Here is an 18,781-nt window from a genome sequence, read left to right as displayed (position 1 = left end):
AGTGGCTGGTCCACGTCTACCTCCTTCTCGTATATAAATACATGCGCTCAGCCGCATGTGTGCTAAAAAACTTGCATTGTACGCGTCTTTAGGTCACCATCACCTGCCAGCCATCAATCAATGCTAAACTATTGGTCACTTTCGCCTGCGCCAGACTTTTTTTTATGATTGGCGAAAAACAGCCGAAGAGTCGAGTCATCTCAAATCCTATTGGTCAAAAGATATCTTCGTGCCAATTGGTGGAAAGTCAGCCAGGCTGCTAACACATGGGAGCCCATTCTAAAATGTGATTGGTCAAAAATCTAGCGAACTAACGTGACGCAGTAAAGAATTCCCGAAGTTCCCAAATTCGGGGGGACGTTTCGAGGGGACTAAGTGGATATTCTGTTGGAATTTTTTCTCGAGGTGAATATTTTATATCCTTTGTGTCCGGAGGAGTTACGTTGGGCCTGTCGTGCATCTTGTTTTGCAGCGCATGGACGCGGGAGTGAGCGGACGTCCTTTGTTTACCATCACAAAGCTCGGGGAACGTGTTGCTTTACTCGTTCATGTCACCCCTGTGTGCGTAAAAAAATGCAAAATAATACACGCGAGATCCGCAATTTGAGCCGACGTGTGGCGAAGAGCGTGACCTCACAGCCGCAATTGTCCTTTTTGGGCCATTCGTCATTCATACGATGGGGATGTTATTATAGCAGCAGGACTTGCGTCGTTACGTAACCTCTATTGCGGCTTTAATCCGTTTTTTGTTTTTTTCTCTTTTTTTTCTTATCCCGTGCGTATGCGAGTCACGGCTGCTCTCGTCCGCGCAGTCAATGTTAGTCGAAGCACAAGGGACACCTCTTGTTGTGTTGAACTTGGACTGTTTTCTGCAGAAATCCCCCCGAAAAGGTGAGACAAGTGTCGTCTGCGCTGTGCAAGAGGCGCCTATAGGTGGCAATGTCGGACCACAGCAGCAGCACTGGAAGCAGCGGCTCGTCGACCAACAGCTGGACGCTTCTCACCCCTGAGGTCAGGCCCGGAGATTCCACAACACACACTCTTTGTCTCATAAAAGAACACAATCCGTTGTGTCAAGGGAAATAGAATTAAGGTGTGGGTGCAGCAACAGATCAAGTTCTGTAGAAGGAGTTATTCTAGGAAAACAACAGAGGCATTGTTGACTCTTTTTGTGGTGCTTATTAGAGGATTTTGGAACAACTTTTGAGATTAAAAAAAAAACGGTGCTGATGACATCAGTGGTGTCTTTGGCTTTGAAAGGTAAACATTATAGATCAGCATTTGCTTTTAACATCTTGAAAGCGGTACAAGCCTTTTTAAGTTGGACTAAATGGAGGTGGGGTGACAAATTTTATCAAAGTCGAGTAAATACTGTTGAAGTTTTACCCCATACGGCAACTTCGGTTGTCCTGTATTGCCCTTGAAATATTGAAGAAGTCTTGTACTGAAATGATTTTGAGCTGAACAACTCCCCAAAACATGAAAGTTAACATTAGCATAGAGGGAGTCTTGAACTGGATTTTTGTGAGCCAACTTGAGAATTGACGACCTTCGCTTTTGTCTCCAATGGCACAGGAAGCAGCGGCGGAAAACGCGGGGCAGCTGGACGACGGCACGGAGAGCTTGGGCGACGCCCCCAGCCTGTCGGACGAACTGGTGACAGGTACCAAAAGAACGAAGACGACAGTGGACGTGGGAGTTGATGTTTCAAAGTGACCTGGTGTGTTATTGCAGCTGCCGTCGCGGAGATCAAGCCCAGTGACGTTCCTGCGCAGTGTATCTTATCAGAGGAAGGCCACCAGGTTAGTTACTTAGTCATGAGCAAGAAATTTCCCGAATACGGGATGAATAAAGTTATCCAATCCAATAAGACGACATGTGATCTGCTAGAAAATCGTTTTTGAAATCAAATTAAACCTGAATGCGATTTTCATTGTAAAAATACGAGGGTGCAATTTCAGGTATGCCAAGAGACGGCCCCCGAATCCGGCGACGGCCCCGCCCTCTGCTGCCCCCTCCAACCCGACGAGCCCGAAACCGCCGACTCGGAGAGTCGGGCTCCGGTCATCGTCGATATCGTGACCAGCTCGCCCGGCGACGACGAGCCCCCGGACGCGGCCTTCGTCTCTAGCGCCCTTTTCGCGGGGCCGGGCGAGGTCGCGGAGGGCGACGAGGTGGGCCGGGAAGCCGCGGTGGACGAACCGGAGCCGGCCGTCGCCGCCGCCGATGAACCCGAAGACGCGGCAGAAAAGCCGAGGGACCCGATTCTGGTCGATCTTGGAGTGCCGGAGGTCATTGGGCCGGTAGAGAAAGAGATGTCCACTGTGGGGGAGGAGCAAGAGGAAGAGGAGGAAGAGAAAGAGGAGGAGCCATCTGTGTTAGAGACGCAAGATGAGCAGGGAGAAGGTACTTGAAGTCAAAAGATTTTTAGGAATCGCCTATTGTAATAAGGTATTTTCTTTGCCCCACAGAAAGTCCCGCTAGTTGCCATGACGACGGACTTCGCCACAGGAGAAGCACCCCGCCCGGCTCCAAAACATCGGACAAGGAGGACGAGGAAGAAGACGAGGAGGAGGAAGAGGAGCTGGAGATGGAGTTCAAACTGCCGGAAAAAAAGCAGGGCAAAATGGCGTGGTCGGCCAAGAAGTGCATGGTGGGCGTGGCCGTGCTGCTCTTCCTGGGCGCCCTCTTCCTATCCGGTGGGTGTCCTCACCCACATTTCAAGCGCAAAAGACTGGCCATGGCCAGGGCTTTTTCGCTTGATGTGCCATGTAGAAAGAAAAAAAGAGAAACTGGCGCATCAGCCGAGATTGACGGCTTGTCGTTGTGCCTGTTGACAGGTGACTTGGACCCCGTCGATCCCGTGGAGGTTGCCGTTGAAGAAAGCCAGGTAGTCTGCTAGTCTCTTGTCATGTCTATTAAGTAAAAGCTATCTTTGCAGTGACATCATGGAAAAAAACAAGTGTTTTGTTCCTGACATTTCAAGAACTCCTTGGATTGACAGTTTGATTGGTAGTTGACAACAACACTGAAACTCAACTATGTAGTCATCCCTAGTTTCAAATGGCGGACGAGAATCCCCCCCACACATCAAATGTTCACACCAGTATAGCTTGCGCATCTAAATCCAGTCCATCATCGAAGACACCTATCAAAGCGAGTCATTTGACTTGTTCTCTGTGCCTCTTGGTTAAAAGCTCACCGACGACACGGCAGAAAATAGCGAGCCCTCGCTCGGAGGAAGAATGTCGTCAGGTGGGTCTCCCCGGGCACCCCGCTGATTTGACTTTTTGAGTGTGTCTCGGTTTTGAGCACCTTTTGCCTTGGTCCAGAGTTCCAGGCCGTCTTGGATCTCTTTGACAGCAACGGCAGCGGCGACCTCAGTCAGCGAGAGCTCGACGCCGTCGTGAGGATGCTGGGAAAAAACCCTTTGGGGGACGTCCTGGAGTCCATCGTCAAGGAAATGAAGGCGGATGGTGAGGAAACCCGCCCCCACCCCTGCGAACGGCGGGACCAAAATGAAGCGTGCTTTCCTTTACAGACGGTAGGAACCTTCCCCTCAAAGAGGCCCACCAAAGGCGATTCTGGGAGCACCTGGAGAAGATCCGGCGGGAGACCACGGCGGGGGCGGACGGCCCCAAAAGCCGGCGGGGCCGAGGCGACCAGGGAAAGGAGGACCGGAAGCGGCGGGCCGAGTGGGAGAGCCGCAAGCCGGAGCGTCTGCGCGACCGGCAGGAGAGGAGAAGGTCCGAACCCTGGAAGAGCCACCAGAAGCAGCGCGCCAAGGACATGACCGACTTTTGGCGGGCGCAGGAGCAGAAGCTGCGGCGCCCGGCGCGCCCCCGCCGCCACTGCTCCACGGTGGAAGAGTGCGCCGCTCGAGAGGGCCTCTTCCCCGTGGAGCTGTCCGAGTTCCAGGAGCTCCTGGAGGGCTACCTGGGCAAGCTGGAGGCCTCGCCCGGGGAGAGCAAGGACTTCCTGCGCTGGCTGGTGGCCGACTCCTTCGGCGGGAAAGTCTTCCCGCACGAGCGCCGGGCCTTCGTCGACTTCGCCCGAGACGTGGCCGACGTCCTGGAGGACATGGCGGACGCGGCCGAGGGCGCCGACCGTGGCCTGGAGGACGCCATGGAGGAGTTTGAGAGGGAAGCCCTCTGGAAGTTTGCCGCCACGGAAGAACACTGAGCCCCGCCCCCCTGAGATGGTAACCCCCCCAGAGAAATGCAAATTGATTTGGACAATGGCACGTAAAATCAGAATTTGGTCGGGCCTTGCATTTTTGAAGGCACTTTTAATTTTAACCTGGCATCTTTTCCATAGTGGTTCATCATTTGAGCCAGTATGTCATTAAATAGCTGCTTTACAGTCAAGAAGCTCGCCTCTAAGAGGCTAAAATTGCTAAATTGCTCAATTTTAATATGGCAAACCCTGGGGGTTACTTTCATCTCGTCTTTCCCCCCCATCTTTTCAAGTTCTAACGTGCCATTGGCTCATGAGCAAATGTTAGGTAGCACCCGGGGAGTTGTTCCTCACCAGATATTAAGTGTTCCCAGCAGGCCTGACACATTATTTGCGTTGCTAACAAAATGGCAGCACCTGCCAAAGCACCGCTGGCCAAATTGCCACCAAGTCTCGTAATTGGAGTCGTTGGAGACTGAGTCTTTGTCGCGTTTGGCTTGAAACTTCTTCGTGTCCCGTGCAAGAATGTTTACCTGTCCTATTTATTTATTTTTTTGCGTTTGAAAGATGCATCTGCTGACGTGCCTTTACATTGTAAAAAGACGAAAAAGCCAGTAAGAATGTTGTGCTTGAAACTCTTTTCAAGAAGGATGTTTTGGACAGTATTTGTTGGGGAAGGTTGGCGGCTGGGTTGCCAGATTGGCCTCGCGCCCTATTTTGTCCAATGTGAAGTCCAATAAATCATAAAGACTGAGGAATGGCGTCATGTGTTTTCATTTTGACCAAAGAACGTTAAATCCCAGAGTTTTGGAGTCACGAAAGCGCTTGAAATTCTGCAGCCGCCTCGTTTGCCTGGGAGCCATTTTGAAATGGGAACGCTGACCGCCACGTGATGTTTTGACGTAAACTTCATACTGCTTAGATCGGCTCCATCCGGCCGTTATCTGTCCGTCTTCACCTTACGCCATCAGCACTTTTAAATGCGGGCCGCCGCCTTTTCCGCTGACCCCTGCAGACCCTCGCCGCGTTTATATAGACTGGCGGAGGCGGAGACCGACGTTCCTGCCTGAGCGCATCACGCCGTCTGGTGAGTCGTACGTTTGATGGCCGGGATCCGCGACTTCTAAAAAAACTCAGCTCATCTTTTCTTTCGGCAGTTTCAAACCAACATGGAGGCCGCCATCATGACTTTGGTCAACCAGTTCAAGGCGTACGCCGGCAACGACGACTGCGCCGGCACGCTGAGTCGGGACGAGTTCCACCGATTGGTCGCCGAGCAGCTGCCCAACTTCGTCAAGGTAACAATAGCCGCCGTTGACTCCAATGGACGTCCGACTCTGTCAAAACGGAAAGGATGCGGCCTCTTAGCGTGGCTTTCTTTTCCGCAGGGCGGCGATTCGGGCGCCGTGGACCGCCTCATGTCGTCCCTGGACCAGAACTCGGACGGCGAGCTGACCTTTGACGAGTTCTGGCAGCTCTTGGGCAAACTGGCCAGCCAGCGGGCCGCTTAGCGTGAAAACTTCCTGCTTTTTTGTTGACCAGATAAAAAGCCGAGCTGAGTTCATTCATTCATTCGCTGCCCTTAGCCCCGCCTCCATGAATGGCCCGCTGTAACAAAATCAAGCAAATCAATAAATCTGAATGTTGACATGTAGTTTTGTTTAATTCTACACCTAGCGCTTGACATAAAAAATTTAATTCACACATTTTTATTCTGCATTAGCAATGTATAAACATTTTTTCAATTGCAGGACCCAAATAGTGAGAACATTAAAAATGCAACTGAGCTAACAGTGGGCTAATCCCACATTTATCAATTTGACCAAGAGCTGCAACCCAACCCAGTGTATTTAACATATCATCCCATCTCTGAGTGCGTGCGTTTTTGTTTTTGTTTTTAAATGGTTGTGATATTACATAGAAAGGCAGTTGTTCTATGGAAGTTGCCCAGCTGTTCCCGAATCCTTCCTATCCCCCCCCCCAGCCCTCCCTCTCCGTTCGTGTCCTATGCCAGGTACACGCCCTTTTCACTTGTCAGTGGGGGGAAAGGTTGGAAGGGAAGCAAAAAGAAAAAAAGAAAATCACGGAAGAGACTTTAGCAGTTGTACGAGTTTGGCAAGTTGCGTGGACTCGAAGCGGGCGTCGTTTGCAGCAACTTGGGGAAAACGAACCCAAAAAAAGATCCACAACAACACTTTTTTGCGCCTATTTTCACGCTCGGACCGACGTTTTACGGTGAGTGAGTGGGCGGATTTGTCTTCGTTAAAGTTTGCCTCGTCGTTTTTTTGTGCCACGTTTCGAAGTCCGTCCAACGATGGAAAAAAAAGTTATCGGCCGCCTTTTCCACTGTTTTTTGATGCATTCACTGACTATCTAAAAGGGGGAACTTTCCATTTTCAACCGCTAACGTATTTATTTCAACTTTTCCCCCTGTACTTTCTCTTTCATTTTAGCTCCCTTTTTTATTTATTTGCTTAGAATTGCACATAACAAGCATCAAAAGTGCGCCAAAAGCAAGTGTCTACCGCGCCTAGAGCGATCGTTTGGCATTTTTCCGAGCTGTGTACACCCACCCAAAATGGAAGGGTGTGGAACATGAGGCCCGTGGGTCATTCCACGTTATCTGATGCAACTGGGAAAACTGGAAAGACGCTGCTGAGAATATGCTAGCAAAACTATAATTGTCATAATACCGAGTAATTCTGATTTTAAAAAATATGATGGAGTAAAGCAGTAAAATTGTACTTGGAAGAAATAAGTTCACTTGATAAAATAAAAAAATACATACCATACAAACGGGTTGATGTTTTTCACCAGAAAATATGCTTTAATAAGTAGCAAGGGCCTTAATCTTAAGAAATTAAAGAGATTTTTTTGGGGTTGTCGTTGTAATATTAGTTGCTCTTTACAGAGGATGAAGAATATACGCCCGTATGTATTCTTTCCAGCCCGTTTCAATTGATGAGACGTTGACGGTCAATGTTTGACGTCATGCGCGGGTTGTTGTTTTTTCGGATCACGTTGACCCGCTTTTGAAAGGCAACACTGGCGTTGCCTTCGGGAGCAGGGAAAGGGGAAACCTCCCGTTTTAAGGCGTCCAATTACATGAGCTGGCCAGGGAGTTGTCTTTGAGGGCCTTGAGGACAAATAAAGCGGATTAACGGCTGACGCAAGTCTCGCGAGGCTGAATCATTTATTAGGAGGATGCACTTTGGGCTCGTCTTGGCGCCCACTAGAGCCAGGAGAAGGAACTGAGGACTCTTTGTGACGCATCATTTTTCAAATGTTACAACCAAGAGAGATGGAAGTGATGAGAATAAAAAAAGACTATTTCTGTTGGCAGGGAAAAAAAGTCATGTAACATCCCCAGATTAAAGTTTTTGTAGATTATTTTGAGATTTAAGTATGGCCATTGATGATTAGAAGGGGCGGGGTCACACAATGACAAGGTGAATGCCAGACGTTTAACCTTTGACCTGCTGTCCACGTGTGGACATCACATTTTTCTCAGAAACTACATGTAAAAAAATAAGAAAATAAGAAAATAAAAATGCATGCCTTGCAAGAATTTGGGTTTCAGGAGGTTAATGTTGCATTAAAAAATATTTTTTTTCTTTTTTTCTCTCTGTTATTAGTGGCTATTTTAGCTTATGACTTTTGCAAGCGTCTTTGTTGTTTTAAAGCCAGCGTGTGAAAACTTTTAGTACCTCATGACAAAGCGCATTTTGGCACAAAAAAGAGCAACGCCAATTGACAGCTCGCTAATTGTTTGCAGCTTGACGGGCCGCTCGTTTGGCGCCACGCTGGCTCCGCTCGAGGATGGAAACGAGAACGCTTGCGCTCAAGTACGAGGACACAAGCTCCAAAAACTCACAAAAATCTCTTTCTATTGCGTCTTTGACCAATTCTTAAAAGTTGTTTTGCTTTTTCCGAATTCGAATTTTTTGGGGGGACCATTAAAGGCATCATCATAGCTTTGAGTTGTGCTTCACTCAAAGTTTAAGGGTTAATTAAGTAGGCGTAGCTGTCACGGCATTTGAAGTGTGAAGCTCTGCTATGGTGGCTTTGGGGCAAAAGCAAGAAGGAACGGGCAGGTCGGCCTGTAAATTCCTGCCGTGAATGAAATTCCTGGGAAGAGAGGTCACCCGCAAGCACGTGTGCTTCACGTCTTGGGGCCCAATGGGAAACAAAAACTAGGCAGATAAGAATACACTTATAGTTTGGAAAAATAGGGCTAATTTTTAAAAAAATCCTTTCAACCATCGGGTGACCTGTTTTGCTCGGAAAAAGGTCAGCCGAACGTGTCCGAGTAAGGGAGAGTGGACGGGAGACGCGAGATGAGCGTGACGAGTAATCGGAAGCCGAGCGTGGCGGAGGAAGCCTCGTCCTATCGGGTGACCTATCAAAGATCGCGGCGAGCATTGTGTCTCCACGTCAAAAGGCGCCGGCCGCCGCTTCCCTACCGCGTCACTCAAAATGACATCTCGGCCCGTTCCGTTTCATCCGTCGCTTTATTATCAGACAATTTCATCTATTCTAGGGCTCTTTTGTCCACGTAGATTGGACGAGCGGAATGGCGATCACGTGATCGGAATTGTAATGATTTTTGCTTTCGTTCCTATTTCCCGTTTCCACGTTTTGTTATTTTTAATTGACTTGATGTCCCATTGTGACAGTATGAGATATCATTTTTTTTTAAATGTTCAATGTGAAGCACTTTGAATCGAATTTTGTCTCACCTCTGATCTTTCCGTTGCCCGTGTTTTCAGAGAGGGGAGTCATGGAGGACGCCATTCAGACAGTGGTCAAGGTCTTCCTGAAGTCCGGCAAAGGGAAGGACACTTTGGGACCCAAAGACTTCCAGAACCTGGTCAAGAGCCAACTCAGCAACATCCTATCGGTCAGGAAAGCAAAAGCAAACTTAATAATCATCTCCTTATCCCATCTTCAACCACGTTTACATATCTGCGTTATACGTTATGATGGACACGCGGCGCTTTGTTTCCGTAGGACACGGACAGCAAGGAGGCCGTCCAGAACATGGGCAAAGGCTTGGACTCGGACAAGGACGGCAAGGTGGGCTTCGAGGAGTACATGAAGCTAGTGGGCTACCTGGCTAACTCCGTCAGCGAGCAACGCTGCCGCTCCAACGACGGCCAACCCGCCCAGAACGCCGGCGCGGACAACGCCCCGCCCAAAAACGAGGAAAACCAGGAAGTCAAGCCGCAGGCCGAGGCCGCTGAAAAGGAGGCCAAAGTGGAAGAGGAGAAGAAGCCCGCCGGGGTGACCGTAGGGGGTATGAAGGTGACCTCGTCGGGCGTGGGGGTGACGGCGCCGAGCCTCGACGTGAAGGCGCCGAGCCTCGACGTGACGGCGCCGAGCCTCGACGTGACGGCGCCGAGCCTCGACGTGACGGCGCCGAGCCTCGACGTGACGGCGCCGAGCCTCGACGTGACCTCGCCCAGCGTGGACGTGACCCCGCTCAGCGTGGACGTGACCCCGCCCAGCGTCGACGTGACCCCGCCCGCTGTAAAGGTGACCACCTCCGGCGTGGAAGTGGCCAAGGAGGAGAGCGCGGCGGCGGAGAAGACGGCCGACGCGGTCGAGGAAGACGTCGAGAAGAAGCCCGAAGAATCGGCCGCCTCGTAGGGGACAATACGCTCATCCGTCGCTCACGCCAACAGTGATGATACAAATAATAAGAATTACCCTACATCGACACTAAGAACCACTATGCTTGAAGACCACTAGCTATCTTACTATTGATCATCTCCAGGTAGTTTGAAGCTACCGAGCTAACTAGCTAATTTAGCACGTGCTATCTGTGGGTTTAGCTAACAACAGCAAGCATTGACCCACCAAATTGATTTAAATGTCTTTCTATCTCCGAATTTCTGCTCGTGAAGCTGGAATGCTAGATCAGGGGTGTCAAAACTGCGGCCCGGGTTAGGTTTAGGGTCAGGGCCATTGACAGCACTGGACATCCAATCTATTTTGATTGGAACGTTCATTCCTACTCAAAATGGATTGGACGCCTAGTGCCGTCAATGGCAGACAGTGACTTCATATATTTGGTCAAAAATGAACTGGTCTGCCCCACAAACATGACTTTGACACCCCTGTGCTAGAAAATGTGTTTGCTAGTTAACTAACTAACTAACTACCACTAAACCAGTGATAAAGCAGATACAGAAAAATTACACTCCATCTTATTCGATTAGCTTGAACTAAATTATCACTAAATACGACTCAATAAAATACCTTTTCGCTTTAGCTAGCTCCAACTGCCAGACCACTAGCTTCTCCAAATTGTACATTTGAATTGGCTAGCCTATCATGTGAATTTTAGGAAGCTAATATGACATTTTTATCCAAATCCCGAGTAGGCTAACAAACTGGCTAGCGAGCAGGCTCAATAGCAAACTGGCTAGCGAGTACAAAGTCCCGAGTTTATGATTCCGCAAAATATGAGCGCAATGAAACTATGAAATATGAACCTTTGTGGTGTCAAAGGCACTAGAAAGACACCGTGTCGCGCTCCTACGACAGTTAAGCAAGCTAGCTTAACGACATACCACTGCGAGCGTGTGCATGCCACTAACAGAGCACATCATTTACTTAGTGTCATGTGAAAAAATGGCTGCATTTACAATCCTTTTCTCATCATACATCATGGCATCGACGTCAGAGTTGACTGCACGGGGGAACTAAACCCATTTTGTCCAAAGTTTGTTGTCATTGAAATGTCCCGAGCGTCATCCAAGTATTTATTCTTCTAATACAAGCAATTGTTTTACATCTTTTCAATTGCAATCTCAAAGTTCCTTCATTATCCTTTTTTTTTAACCAATGTGACTCATTCAGGCAAACTGACAAATTGGGTTTATTTCCCTTTTCATTTGTTGGATTAATCTTCTTACTTTTGTTACTCACAAATGGCTTGTTATGTGCTTAAAATAAACAGTGTGTTAGCACTAATCCAACTCTGCTTATTTGCTCCTCCTCCTCCTCTTCTTTCTCCTCCATCTTTTTATATCCACACTTCACCTGAAAACGACATCAAACCCCCCCACGGCCACAATTAGACAGAGATCAGGTGCACTGATAAATAATTAACAATCAAGGAGGAATCCAAACCCATCCTCAGCAGGTGCGAGATGGGAGAGGATGGAAATAGAGTGAGTTTGAGTTGCTCTCCATAATTGTAATTTCTTTCTTTCACGGGACGTTTAAAGCCAAAAATCAAGCATTTTAACACCCAATTTGAAAAAAAAAATCCTATTGACATAAAAATGGACAATCCACATTTTAGCTTGGGTTAAATTCATCTCCAAATTCCGTGAAATTCCACTGCCGCTTGTTTGAAAAACATTGGCGGCCTTGTTTTTTGTTTGCGTCCCTCATTTAGTCTAAAGGCCCCGTTTGACCTGCCATCGGATCTCCTCCCCGACCGGGTTAGACAACACACACCCTTGGGATACACACACCATTTCCTGAAAGCCATCCCTCCCGTCTTGTTTGACTAGCACGCCGACCCCGCGGAAAAACAAACAAACAGAAAAACACTACCCTAATATATGCTGACTCGGCCGTGCGTTCGCATGCAAAGCTCGGCCTTTGTCGATTACGATTTAATGCTTTGTAAATTGTCACGTCGTCAATAATTCAAGCCCGAGGAAAAAAAGGCTCCGGTTGCAGCGTCGGCGAGGCCTCGACGCCGCGAGCGCTAACGCCAGCGCTACAAAAAGCGCTGGGCAAATAAAAGTCATGTGTTCCTGGCACTCCCATTGTAAATATTTTGCACTCTGTTCACACTTTATATTCTCTTTTTATATCTTTACACTACATTGGCTAACATATTGGGCATTTGGGCCTTGTTTTTATATGATATAGATTAACCTAAAGACGGTGAATCCCGCTTATTTAGAACTTGGGAGTTTGCGGTGTTCTTTTTTTAAGGTACTTTTTGTAACTAATAGCGACATATCCGTCTTAAAGGTGCTATGAAATATTAAAGCAAGTGACATAGTGACATCCAAACAAGGTGAATTTTTCCAAACTAATCTGCAATTTGTGATCATTTTCTGACATGCACACCATTTTATAGCACCTTTAAGTTTCCTGTGTACATAAGGCGTGAATGTGTGTGTGTCTGAACAGACGTCAAATGTGATCTTTAGTCCGTTGCGGGCGGGAAAAAAAGGGAAACTTGACTGGTGTACTGAGTGTGAACTTCATACCTCAGCCTGGAAACATCTCATTTTGTCTTTTTGGTCATTTGCTTTGGTAGGGAGTGTTAGCAAACATGATGGAAATCAAGAGAAGAGAGATACTGTGCTGTCTCGTTAAGTGTCTAAGTGTGTCTAAGTGTGTCTAAGAGTGTGTGTGTGTGTGTGTGTTAAGCACCTATTGTCCCTTGCATCATATAAACCGGGGGTTGCCAAGTCTGGTCCTCGAGAACCCCCATCCAGTCTGTTTTCCACGTCTCCCTCCTTTAGCACACCGGAATCAAACGATCAACTCATCAGCAGCTGTCCAGAAGTTTGATAACGACCAATCCCGATGATTTAATTCAGGTGTGTTGGTGGAGGGGGATTTGCGTTGGGGGCCCTCGTGGACCAGACTTGGCCAGCCCTGATCTAAGCAATCCATCTTTATCTAAAAGCTGTATCATTTTAAAGCTTCATAAACATGTTATCGCTATTAATGGAAAATAAAACTGTGACAACCTAGCCCAAACATGTTACGGCGTGTATGTGTGTGTTTGTTTCTGTCAAAGATAAAAACAGTATTTGATACGTAGATAGTTGATATACAGCAAATTATGTCTGCATGCCCTCCGAGTCCAAGTGGATTGGACGTCTATTGCCGTCAAGGGCGGCCTATGACTTTAAAAATCAGTAAAGACATAACAATATAATACAAACATAATGAACATTCATTGGCCTCCTTCCAGTCAAAATGAATTGGACGTCTAATGCCGTCAATGGCAGGCGCTGACCTAAATAAATAAAATAGTGAAAAAGGTTGCAAGCAACCTGTTGGTTCCCTACTTTTTAAAGAGGGACACCTGTTTAAAAATGATATAAATGTATATAGGGAAAGATCAATACTACACATAGATTGGTACTATACACGAACCAATACATTAAAGATGGAAAAATGACACACGAGGTAACGGATACGTGGAAAGGTTCATCGACAAACGAACGCATCGACGCCGAGACGCTACACGGGTAGATAAGTGGTCAATACATGAATAGCTAAGGAGGTACATACTGTAGTACACATGTACGCTAGATGGATAGCGAGATGTTGTTTATTCATGAAGAGGTCAATGGAGGCCATTTCCATCCGTTTTTTTTCCACTCTTAAGTGCAAAGGAGAAAAGGGCGGCAACAAAGAGGGCACCGGCCGGGTGAAGGACTTTTGGGGGTGAAGACCAGGAGGAGGAGGAGGAGGAGGAGGAGCAGGAATGAGGTGATATTTAAGCCACTGTCCTGCACTCACCTCATCCATCTTTGCCTTGGCTCGCTCCCTCTGTATCTTGTCCAGCTCTCAGGAGGCCACACCCCCCGCCAGGTAAGACTTATTACACAAGAGGCTAAAAAAGAAAACAAAAAAAACAAAAAATGCAGAATTGCTCTTCAGATTTTGAGATCTGTTTTTATCTCATCAGAAAAAAAGGCCCACATTTCTGATTTGCGGTCCCGTGACTCAAGAGGTGGAATTGTTTAAACAGACGATCTGAGCGCTAACCGAGAAAAACGCAGCCTCGGAAAAGCGCCTGGGATTATTTGAGACTTGCGAGAAGTTCCCGTGATGGGATTGTTTTAACGGGGGTTGTCTTGTTATTAAAAACGATAACGAGCAGCACCTGCTTTATTATTGAGTAATTTGTGCTCCCTAAAATGAAGCGTATTTTCCAGACTAGCATTTTCAATTTTCCGTAGTTTGGCTGGGCCTGCGTGCGACGTATATGACTTTTATTTATTTTTTCACCAACAACTTGTTATGTGGTGTTTTTTAGGCTATAGTTATCAGAAAAAATCTTTAACGTAACACATTAACATTTGCCTCTTTTGTCTGTTTTTCCCAGTTTTACTGTTAATTTACCATTTAAATGTTACTCTTGGTTTCGGTTTAATTAAAAAAACTGCCCCCCAAAAATTCAACTTTCACTCCAGTGCGACTTATATATATTAATCCCTCCCTTTCTTTACGTCTTATACTCGGGTGCGACTTATAGTCCAAAAAAATCATTAGATTCTCTGGCCGCCGTTTCCTCTCAGCCATTTTTTTAATCCAAGTCCATGCTAGCTAGCTCCTAAAATAGCTTTGAGGCTAAGTGAGCGTGGAGGCCTGGTCTCATCGAGCACCTCAGGTTACCCGGCCTCTTACCCGTCCCAATTACCAGGTGGGGTTTGTGTTTCACTGCCGGTGTCCATTTTGGATAATTACACGCCGCAATTTGATCCTTGGACATGAGTTATTTTTATGCGCTTGTTTTAAAGTCCTCCTTCAGAGCTCCATGTGTGCCAAGATGCCATGTTTTGTGCCCCCACATGATTGACAGCGACTTGTCTGCGTGTCTTTGCCGTCTCCACAGCGTCGCCGTAGCAGCCCAAGCGCCGAGATGCCTGACACAATGTGTGTAAGATCGATGGGAAGCCTTTCCCCCCCTGAAATAAGCTGACCTCCTGCACCTTTACACCGCCACGGACCCACACAAACACCCAGGGAAATCCCAAACTAGCAATTAGATGAGAAGAAAATAATAGCCCTGATTTACGGTCCCCATCGAGTGATGGTTTAAACATACACCGGAAATGCAGTAACCTTCGCAAAGTCTCGTGTTATTCGTGATTTACGGCCCCCACGCTGCAAGGGATGCGGCCGTGAAACCCGCAGATGTCAAACACGGGGCCCAGAATCCAAATAGTTTGGTTTAAGGGTGTCTCTTAAAGCTATTTCCTTCCAAATTGTTGCTGAACAGCACATTTGTACTCGATTTTAAATTCAAACTCAGGGATGAGGAAAAAAAAAAACAATCTCGGGCGGCCATCTTGCTTTCATTGGATGTACACATCTCGTTTTAGGGTCCGGATTTCTTAGCACAAGCTAGCTCTTTAGCACAAGCTCCTTCCGTCACCTTCTTCTTCTCACGGTGGCTTCGGACCTCGCGCCCTCGCTCGCCCATGTGCACGCACATGCGAGCCAGCTGCGTCGGGGTTTGGAGCGGGCGTCGTAGCAGCCGGGCCTGACTATTTTTCACCCCACCTTTTACCGCAGCATGTCCAAGGAACCCACTTCCAACCTGGAAAGCGCCATGCAGATGCTGATCAAAACCTTCCACAAGTACTCGGGCAAGGAGGGCGACAAGTACACGCTGAGCCGGGGCGAGCTGAAAGAGCTGCTGTTGGAGGAGCTGGGAAGCTACTTGGGGGTAAGACCGGCCGGGGCGGCTTCACGTTTTTACGCCAGGTATGCGCCGACGTGCGCAGACAGGCCGCGGGAGACGAAAAAAAAAAGGCCCGCCTTCTCCGTTTTGGCAGAACTCCAAAGACAACGAGGCGGTGGAGAAGGTCATGAACGACCTGGACGCCAACAACGACGGCGAGGTGGACTTCACCGAGTTCATCATCCTGATGGGTGCCCTCACCGTGGCCTGCAACGACTTCTTCCTGGAGTTCAAGACGGACGAGAAGCCCAAGGGCGACCAGTCGGCCGAGTAGGAGGGAGGAAGGAATGGAATGGGAAAGGCTTGGAAATCACAGGCCGTGAGGAGCATTTTTTTCTTTTTTTTGGGGCCTTGCGCAATCTTTTAAGCGCATACGTACAGTACTGTGCAAAACTTGACTGCACTTTTCCCCCCTTAAATAGGTCAAGATGTTTTTAATATCAATTGTATTCTTTTTGCTAACTGCCACAGCACATATGCTGCGACGACTAAAGGCATACTTGGCCCGTCCGCAAAAGAGTTAAGTCAATATTGTCAGATGCTGGAATAACAAAACTCTTTTGCATAGTACTGTATACTGTGGTTTCCCACTTAATTTGTGGGTTTTTGAATGCAACGTGTGTGTTTTACTTCTCAAAACACAGCTTGTTTTGAATGTTTCTCGCACACCCAAAGGGCCTAAAACGGATTGCACGTGACTGGAATGTGAACATAATATTGAATTATTGCTGATTATATTATTGCGTTGAGCACTGGAATGTTTTTCCCCCCTTCTGCGCCTATTTTGTAATTTGTTTCAGGTTTTTTTTTTGGTAATGAGTCATGCATTCTTTCCAATCATTAAATGTGATATTTAACCAAATGGCTGTCACTCTTTTTACCTTTTTTTTAAAAGTGTAACTGTGTGTGTGTGTGTGTTGGGGATTCCCATTGAGCATTCCCACATCCTGCCAACAATATCCTGCAAATAATGTTGCGCCTAAGCTGACCCAGATGTCCGAGTCGGAGTCACGTGGAAAGATTTTGACGAAGCTAGGGGATGCGGGGGGACGGAAAGGAAGAGGAGACGTGGGGAAAAAATTGTGTGCGGACTGGCCTCTGAGTGTGTGAGTGAGTCAAGTCAATTCATGGCGTACAGCAGACAAGAATGTAGCTTGGAAGGCAGTGCTATAATCACGCAGGAATGTACAAAACACACACACTTGGGCGAAAATGCCATTTTTTTTAGGTTACATGTCAATGGCACAAGTAAAGATGGTCTCAAAATAAGTCTTTGCATCTTAATGAAAGGGATTGCATCATATTTTGAGGCAAATTAGATATTTTTATGAGAAAGTGGACATGTTTTTGGTAGGATATTGCAGTGGAAAAGAATTCAAGATAATTCTGGAATATGTTTGGGCATGGAACATAACAAAAGTGTTCTTGCCCAGAAGAAAAAGTGCCAAAGGGTCTTCAAAAATAAATGTGGGACGTCAATAGTTTTGACATGCAAGCACAGAAAGATAAGAAAAAAAGGTGGTATTTATTAAAATTGGTCTGGAATAAGTCTATTCTGGAATGGAATTTGCACACATAAAAGTCACCGCAATGGCATAAATTATGAATAGAAAAAAGAGCAGGCAGAGAAATCTTGATTTTCTTGCTGTCATCATTTAGGCGGAGTTCATTTTTCAAGCCTTCTCTGATTGGTTGGTTTGAAGGTGGGACATTTGACACTTTTTGCGTGCAGATTATTCTGTTAAAATCTGTTGTAGCCTAAAGGGGAAGAATTTTGCCTATCATTGTTTGTACTTTTTTTGTTACTTCAAGAGCTCAGATAAACAATGCAGTCGTGTGTGTAGGTGTTTTCAGGTGTTTTGCTGTCAAAAATAATTGATTGACAATTAGACTTAATTACATATACGGTTCATGAGGTGAATACAAACAATACGGAATACAATCTTGTGGTGTTCCCTTAGAAAAACAAATGTCTGTTAGCTGTGAACAAAGTTTTTTGGGGGTTTATTTATCATTTATATAGCTTTTCTATCTAATTTAGTAAAGTACACCTCATGTGATAGTGAACCTTTAAGGTCAGCTTCTGTTGACCCATCATGGCCACCATGGTAAAACAACAAGTACTACTTTGGGCTAATATAAATGCGTCTCGCGCCAGTGAAAAGGTGCTCATTAAATGACACGTTCGGGTGTAGAGTGTAGCCGGCGGCCCCATTAACATATTTGAAATAAAAAGCAGATATATCGGATAACAAGTGGCGATGGGCTCCTTTTCCGAGTGGCGCTCTCGGCCTGGAATCGGAGACGCTTTCATGACTCGGGTTCATGAAATGCATCTCGGCGCATTGGAAAGGAGAATTTAAGGACTCTCTGGATGCTTGTTATTCATAAAGAGGACAACCAATAAAAGCCAGAGTCCATCTTGACTTGGAAATGTCGACTTATTCTGTGGCGAAGGGAACTCGATAGCAAAACGGATACTATGATACTCTGGTCTATTTGGATTGGGCTATTGGGAACGCTGGCTAGCTTCCACTCGCCTAGGGATATTTTACTGAGGTACCTGACATTAGTATCATGTTATGCTAAGGGGTTGTGCCAAAATGTCTGCCTGGAATTGAACAGGAAGACAGCCATTTTATTTTGAAGGAGAGATATTAGGCTAATTCATGGATAACTATAGGTTAACTATGCTAGTTTTTGTTTTTGGGTGCAGGAGGGTCACCACTTTGAATGAAAATGGTAGGTGAGGCCCTATTTGTCTTAATAAGTGAATTCCTTCTCAATTTTCATCACTTTTTAGTATTATATATCATGTTTATCCATACAGGATGTACTAAAACGTATGTGACGGTAACTTAAAATGAACAGGACGACTGCCATTTTAATGAGAAGAATAGACATTAATCTAGGCTAATTTATGGCTAACTATGCTAATTATGCTAAACTCGGGTGCAGAGTTATGTTATATTTTAATGAAAATGAGAGGATCTAAGACCCCGTTGAGCTCAAATACTGAATTCCATCACAATTATTTAGCGTTAATGTTTAAAAACATATGAATAAGTGAAACAAACTGCTGGGGTGTAAACTTTTTATTTTTGGAGTTAATATTAACAATACAGCATTAGCCTCATTCCGTCA

The 18,781-nt window shown here is 46.5% G+C and overlaps 4 protein-coding genes and 1 long non-coding RNA gene across 11 annotated transcripts; 4 read left to right on the top strand and 1 right to left on the bottom strand.

Annotated features, from left to right (window-relative positions):
• Window positions 1-249: 249 nt before the first annotated feature.
• pbxip1a (pre-B-cell leukemia homeobox interacting protein 1a) lies at window positions 250-4,930 on the top strand. 2 transcript variants are annotated; one of them, XM_077590135.1, is made up of 10 exons: window positions 250-405; window positions 876-1,011; window positions 1,576-1,663; window positions 1,735-1,802; window positions 1,962-2,406; window positions 2,472-2,699; window positions 2,841-2,890; window positions 3,198-3,255; window positions 3,333-3,476; window positions 3,542-4,930. In XM_077590135.1, the coding sequence occupies exons 2-10, from the start codon at window positions 940-942 to the stop codon at window positions 4,180-4,182; spliced, it is 1,794 nt and encodes a 597-aa protein (XP_077446261.1). In that variant the 5' UTR covers window positions 250-405; window positions 876-939; the 3' UTR covers window positions 4,183-4,930. The 2 variants fall into 2 exon arrangements, with proteins under 2 accessions (XP_077446261.1, XP_077446262.1); XM_077590136.1 differs by lacking the exon at window positions 250-405 and having other exon boundaries at window positions 423-1,011.
• Window positions 4,457-9,068, bottom strand: LOC144066803 (uncharacterized). Its single transcript, XR_013297726.1, has 2 exons — window positions 8,916-9,068; window positions 4,457-5,784 (listed from the first exon to the last, which is right to left on the bottom strand). It is a non-coding gene; the product is annotated as an uncharacterized LOC144066803 (long non-coding RNA).
• Window positions 5,186-5,826, top strand: s100a11 (S100 calcium binding protein A11). The gene is made up of 3 exons (XM_077590139.1): window positions 5,186-5,263; window positions 5,334-5,474; window positions 5,565-5,826. Exons 2-3 carry the CDS (start codon window positions 5,346-5,348, stop codon window positions 5,685-5,687), a joined length of 252 nt encoding a protein of 83 aa, XP_077446265.1. The 5' UTR covers window positions 5,186-5,263; window positions 5,334-5,345; the 3' UTR covers window positions 5,688-5,826.
• s100u (S100 calcium binding protein U) lies at window positions 6,192-11,154 on the top strand. Of its 2 annotated transcripts, XM_077590138.1 has the most exons (4): window positions 6,192-6,411; window positions 8,946-9,076; window positions 9,187-9,516; window positions 9,559-11,154. In XM_077590138.1, exons 2-4 carry the CDS (start codon window positions 8,957-8,959, stop codon window positions 9,823-9,825), a joined length of 717 nt encoding a protein of 238 aa, XP_077446264.1. In that variant the 5' UTR covers window positions 6,192-6,411; window positions 8,946-8,956; the 3' UTR covers window positions 9,826-11,154. The 2 variants fall into 2 exon arrangements, with proteins under 2 accessions (XP_077446264.1, XP_077446263.1); XM_077590137.1 differs by having other exon boundaries at window positions 6,194-6,411; window positions 9,187-11,154.
• Window positions 11,155-13,589: 2,435 nt separating this feature from the next.
• s100s (S100 calcium binding protein S) lies at window positions 13,590-16,466 on the top strand. 5 transcript variants are annotated; one of them, XM_077591276.1, is made up of 4 exons: window positions 13,590-13,758; window positions 14,786-14,826; window positions 15,469-15,622; window positions 15,732-16,466. In XM_077591276.1, exons 2-4 carry the CDS (start codon window positions 14,813-14,815, stop codon window positions 15,909-15,911), a joined length of 348 nt encoding a protein of 115 aa, XP_077447402.1. In that variant the 5' UTR covers window positions 13,590-13,758; window positions 14,786-14,812; the 3' UTR covers window positions 15,912-16,466. The 5 variants fall into 5 exon arrangements, with proteins under 5 accessions (XP_077447402.1, XP_077447401.1, XP_077447400.1 ...); XM_077591275.1 differs by having other exon boundaries at window positions 14,753-14,826; XM_077591274.1 differs by having other exon boundaries at window positions 14,691-14,826.
• Window positions 16,467-18,781: the final 2,315 nt, after the last annotated feature.

Source organism: Stigmatopora argus, chromosome 21 (assembly GCF_051989625.1).
Source record: "Stigmatopora argus isolate UIUO_Sarg chromosome 21, RoL_Sarg_1.0, whole genome shotgun sequence".
In the NCBI taxonomy this organism is placed as follows: domain Eukaryota; kingdom Metazoa; phylum Chordata; class Actinopteri; order Syngnathiformes; family Syngnathidae; genus Stigmatopora; species Stigmatopora argus.
Note: the sequence above shows the minus strand (reverse complement) of the source record. Positions and strands in the feature narration are given on the sequence as shown.

What these genes read in the sequence shown, in the direction of transcription:
- s100u (XM_077590137.1), top strand. Translation starts at nt 8,957, where the DNA reads ATGGAGGACGCCATTCAGACAGTGGTCAAGGTCTTCCTGAAGTCCGGC. An exon ending in AACTCAGCAACATCCTATCG is followed by an intron (nt 9,077 to 9,186) that starts GTCAGGAAAGCA and finishes TTGTTTCCGTAG; the next exon opens with GACACGGACAGCAAGGAGGC.
- s100s (XM_077591276.1), top strand. An exon ending in AGCTGGGAAGCTACTTGGGG is followed by an intron (nt 15,623 to 15,731) that starts GTAAGACCGGCC and finishes CCGTTTTGGCAG; the next exon opens with AACTCCAAAGACAACGAGGC.
- s100a11 (XM_077590139.1), top strand. Translation starts at nt 5,346, where the DNA reads ATGGAGGCCGCCATCATGACTTTGGTCAACCAGTTCAAGGCGTACGCC. An exon ending in AGCTGCCCAACTTCGTCAAG is followed by an intron (nt 5,475 to 5,564) that starts GTAACAATAGCC and finishes TCTTTTCCGCAG; the next exon opens with GGCGGCGATTCGGGCGCCGT.
- pbxip1a (XM_077590135.1), top strand. Translation starts at nt 940, where the DNA reads ATGTCGGACCACAGCAGCAGCACTGGAAGCAGCGGCTCGTCGACCAAC. An exon ending in GGACGCTTCTCACCCCTGAG is followed by an intron (nt 1,012 to 1,575) that starts GTCAGGCCCGGA and finishes CCAATGGCACAG; the next exon opens with GAAGCAGCGGCGGAAAACGC. An exon ending in TATCAGAGGAAGGCCACCAG is followed by an intron (nt 1,803 to 1,961) that starts GTTAGTTACTTA and finishes GTGCAATTTCAG; the next exon opens with GTATGCCAAGAGACGGCCCC.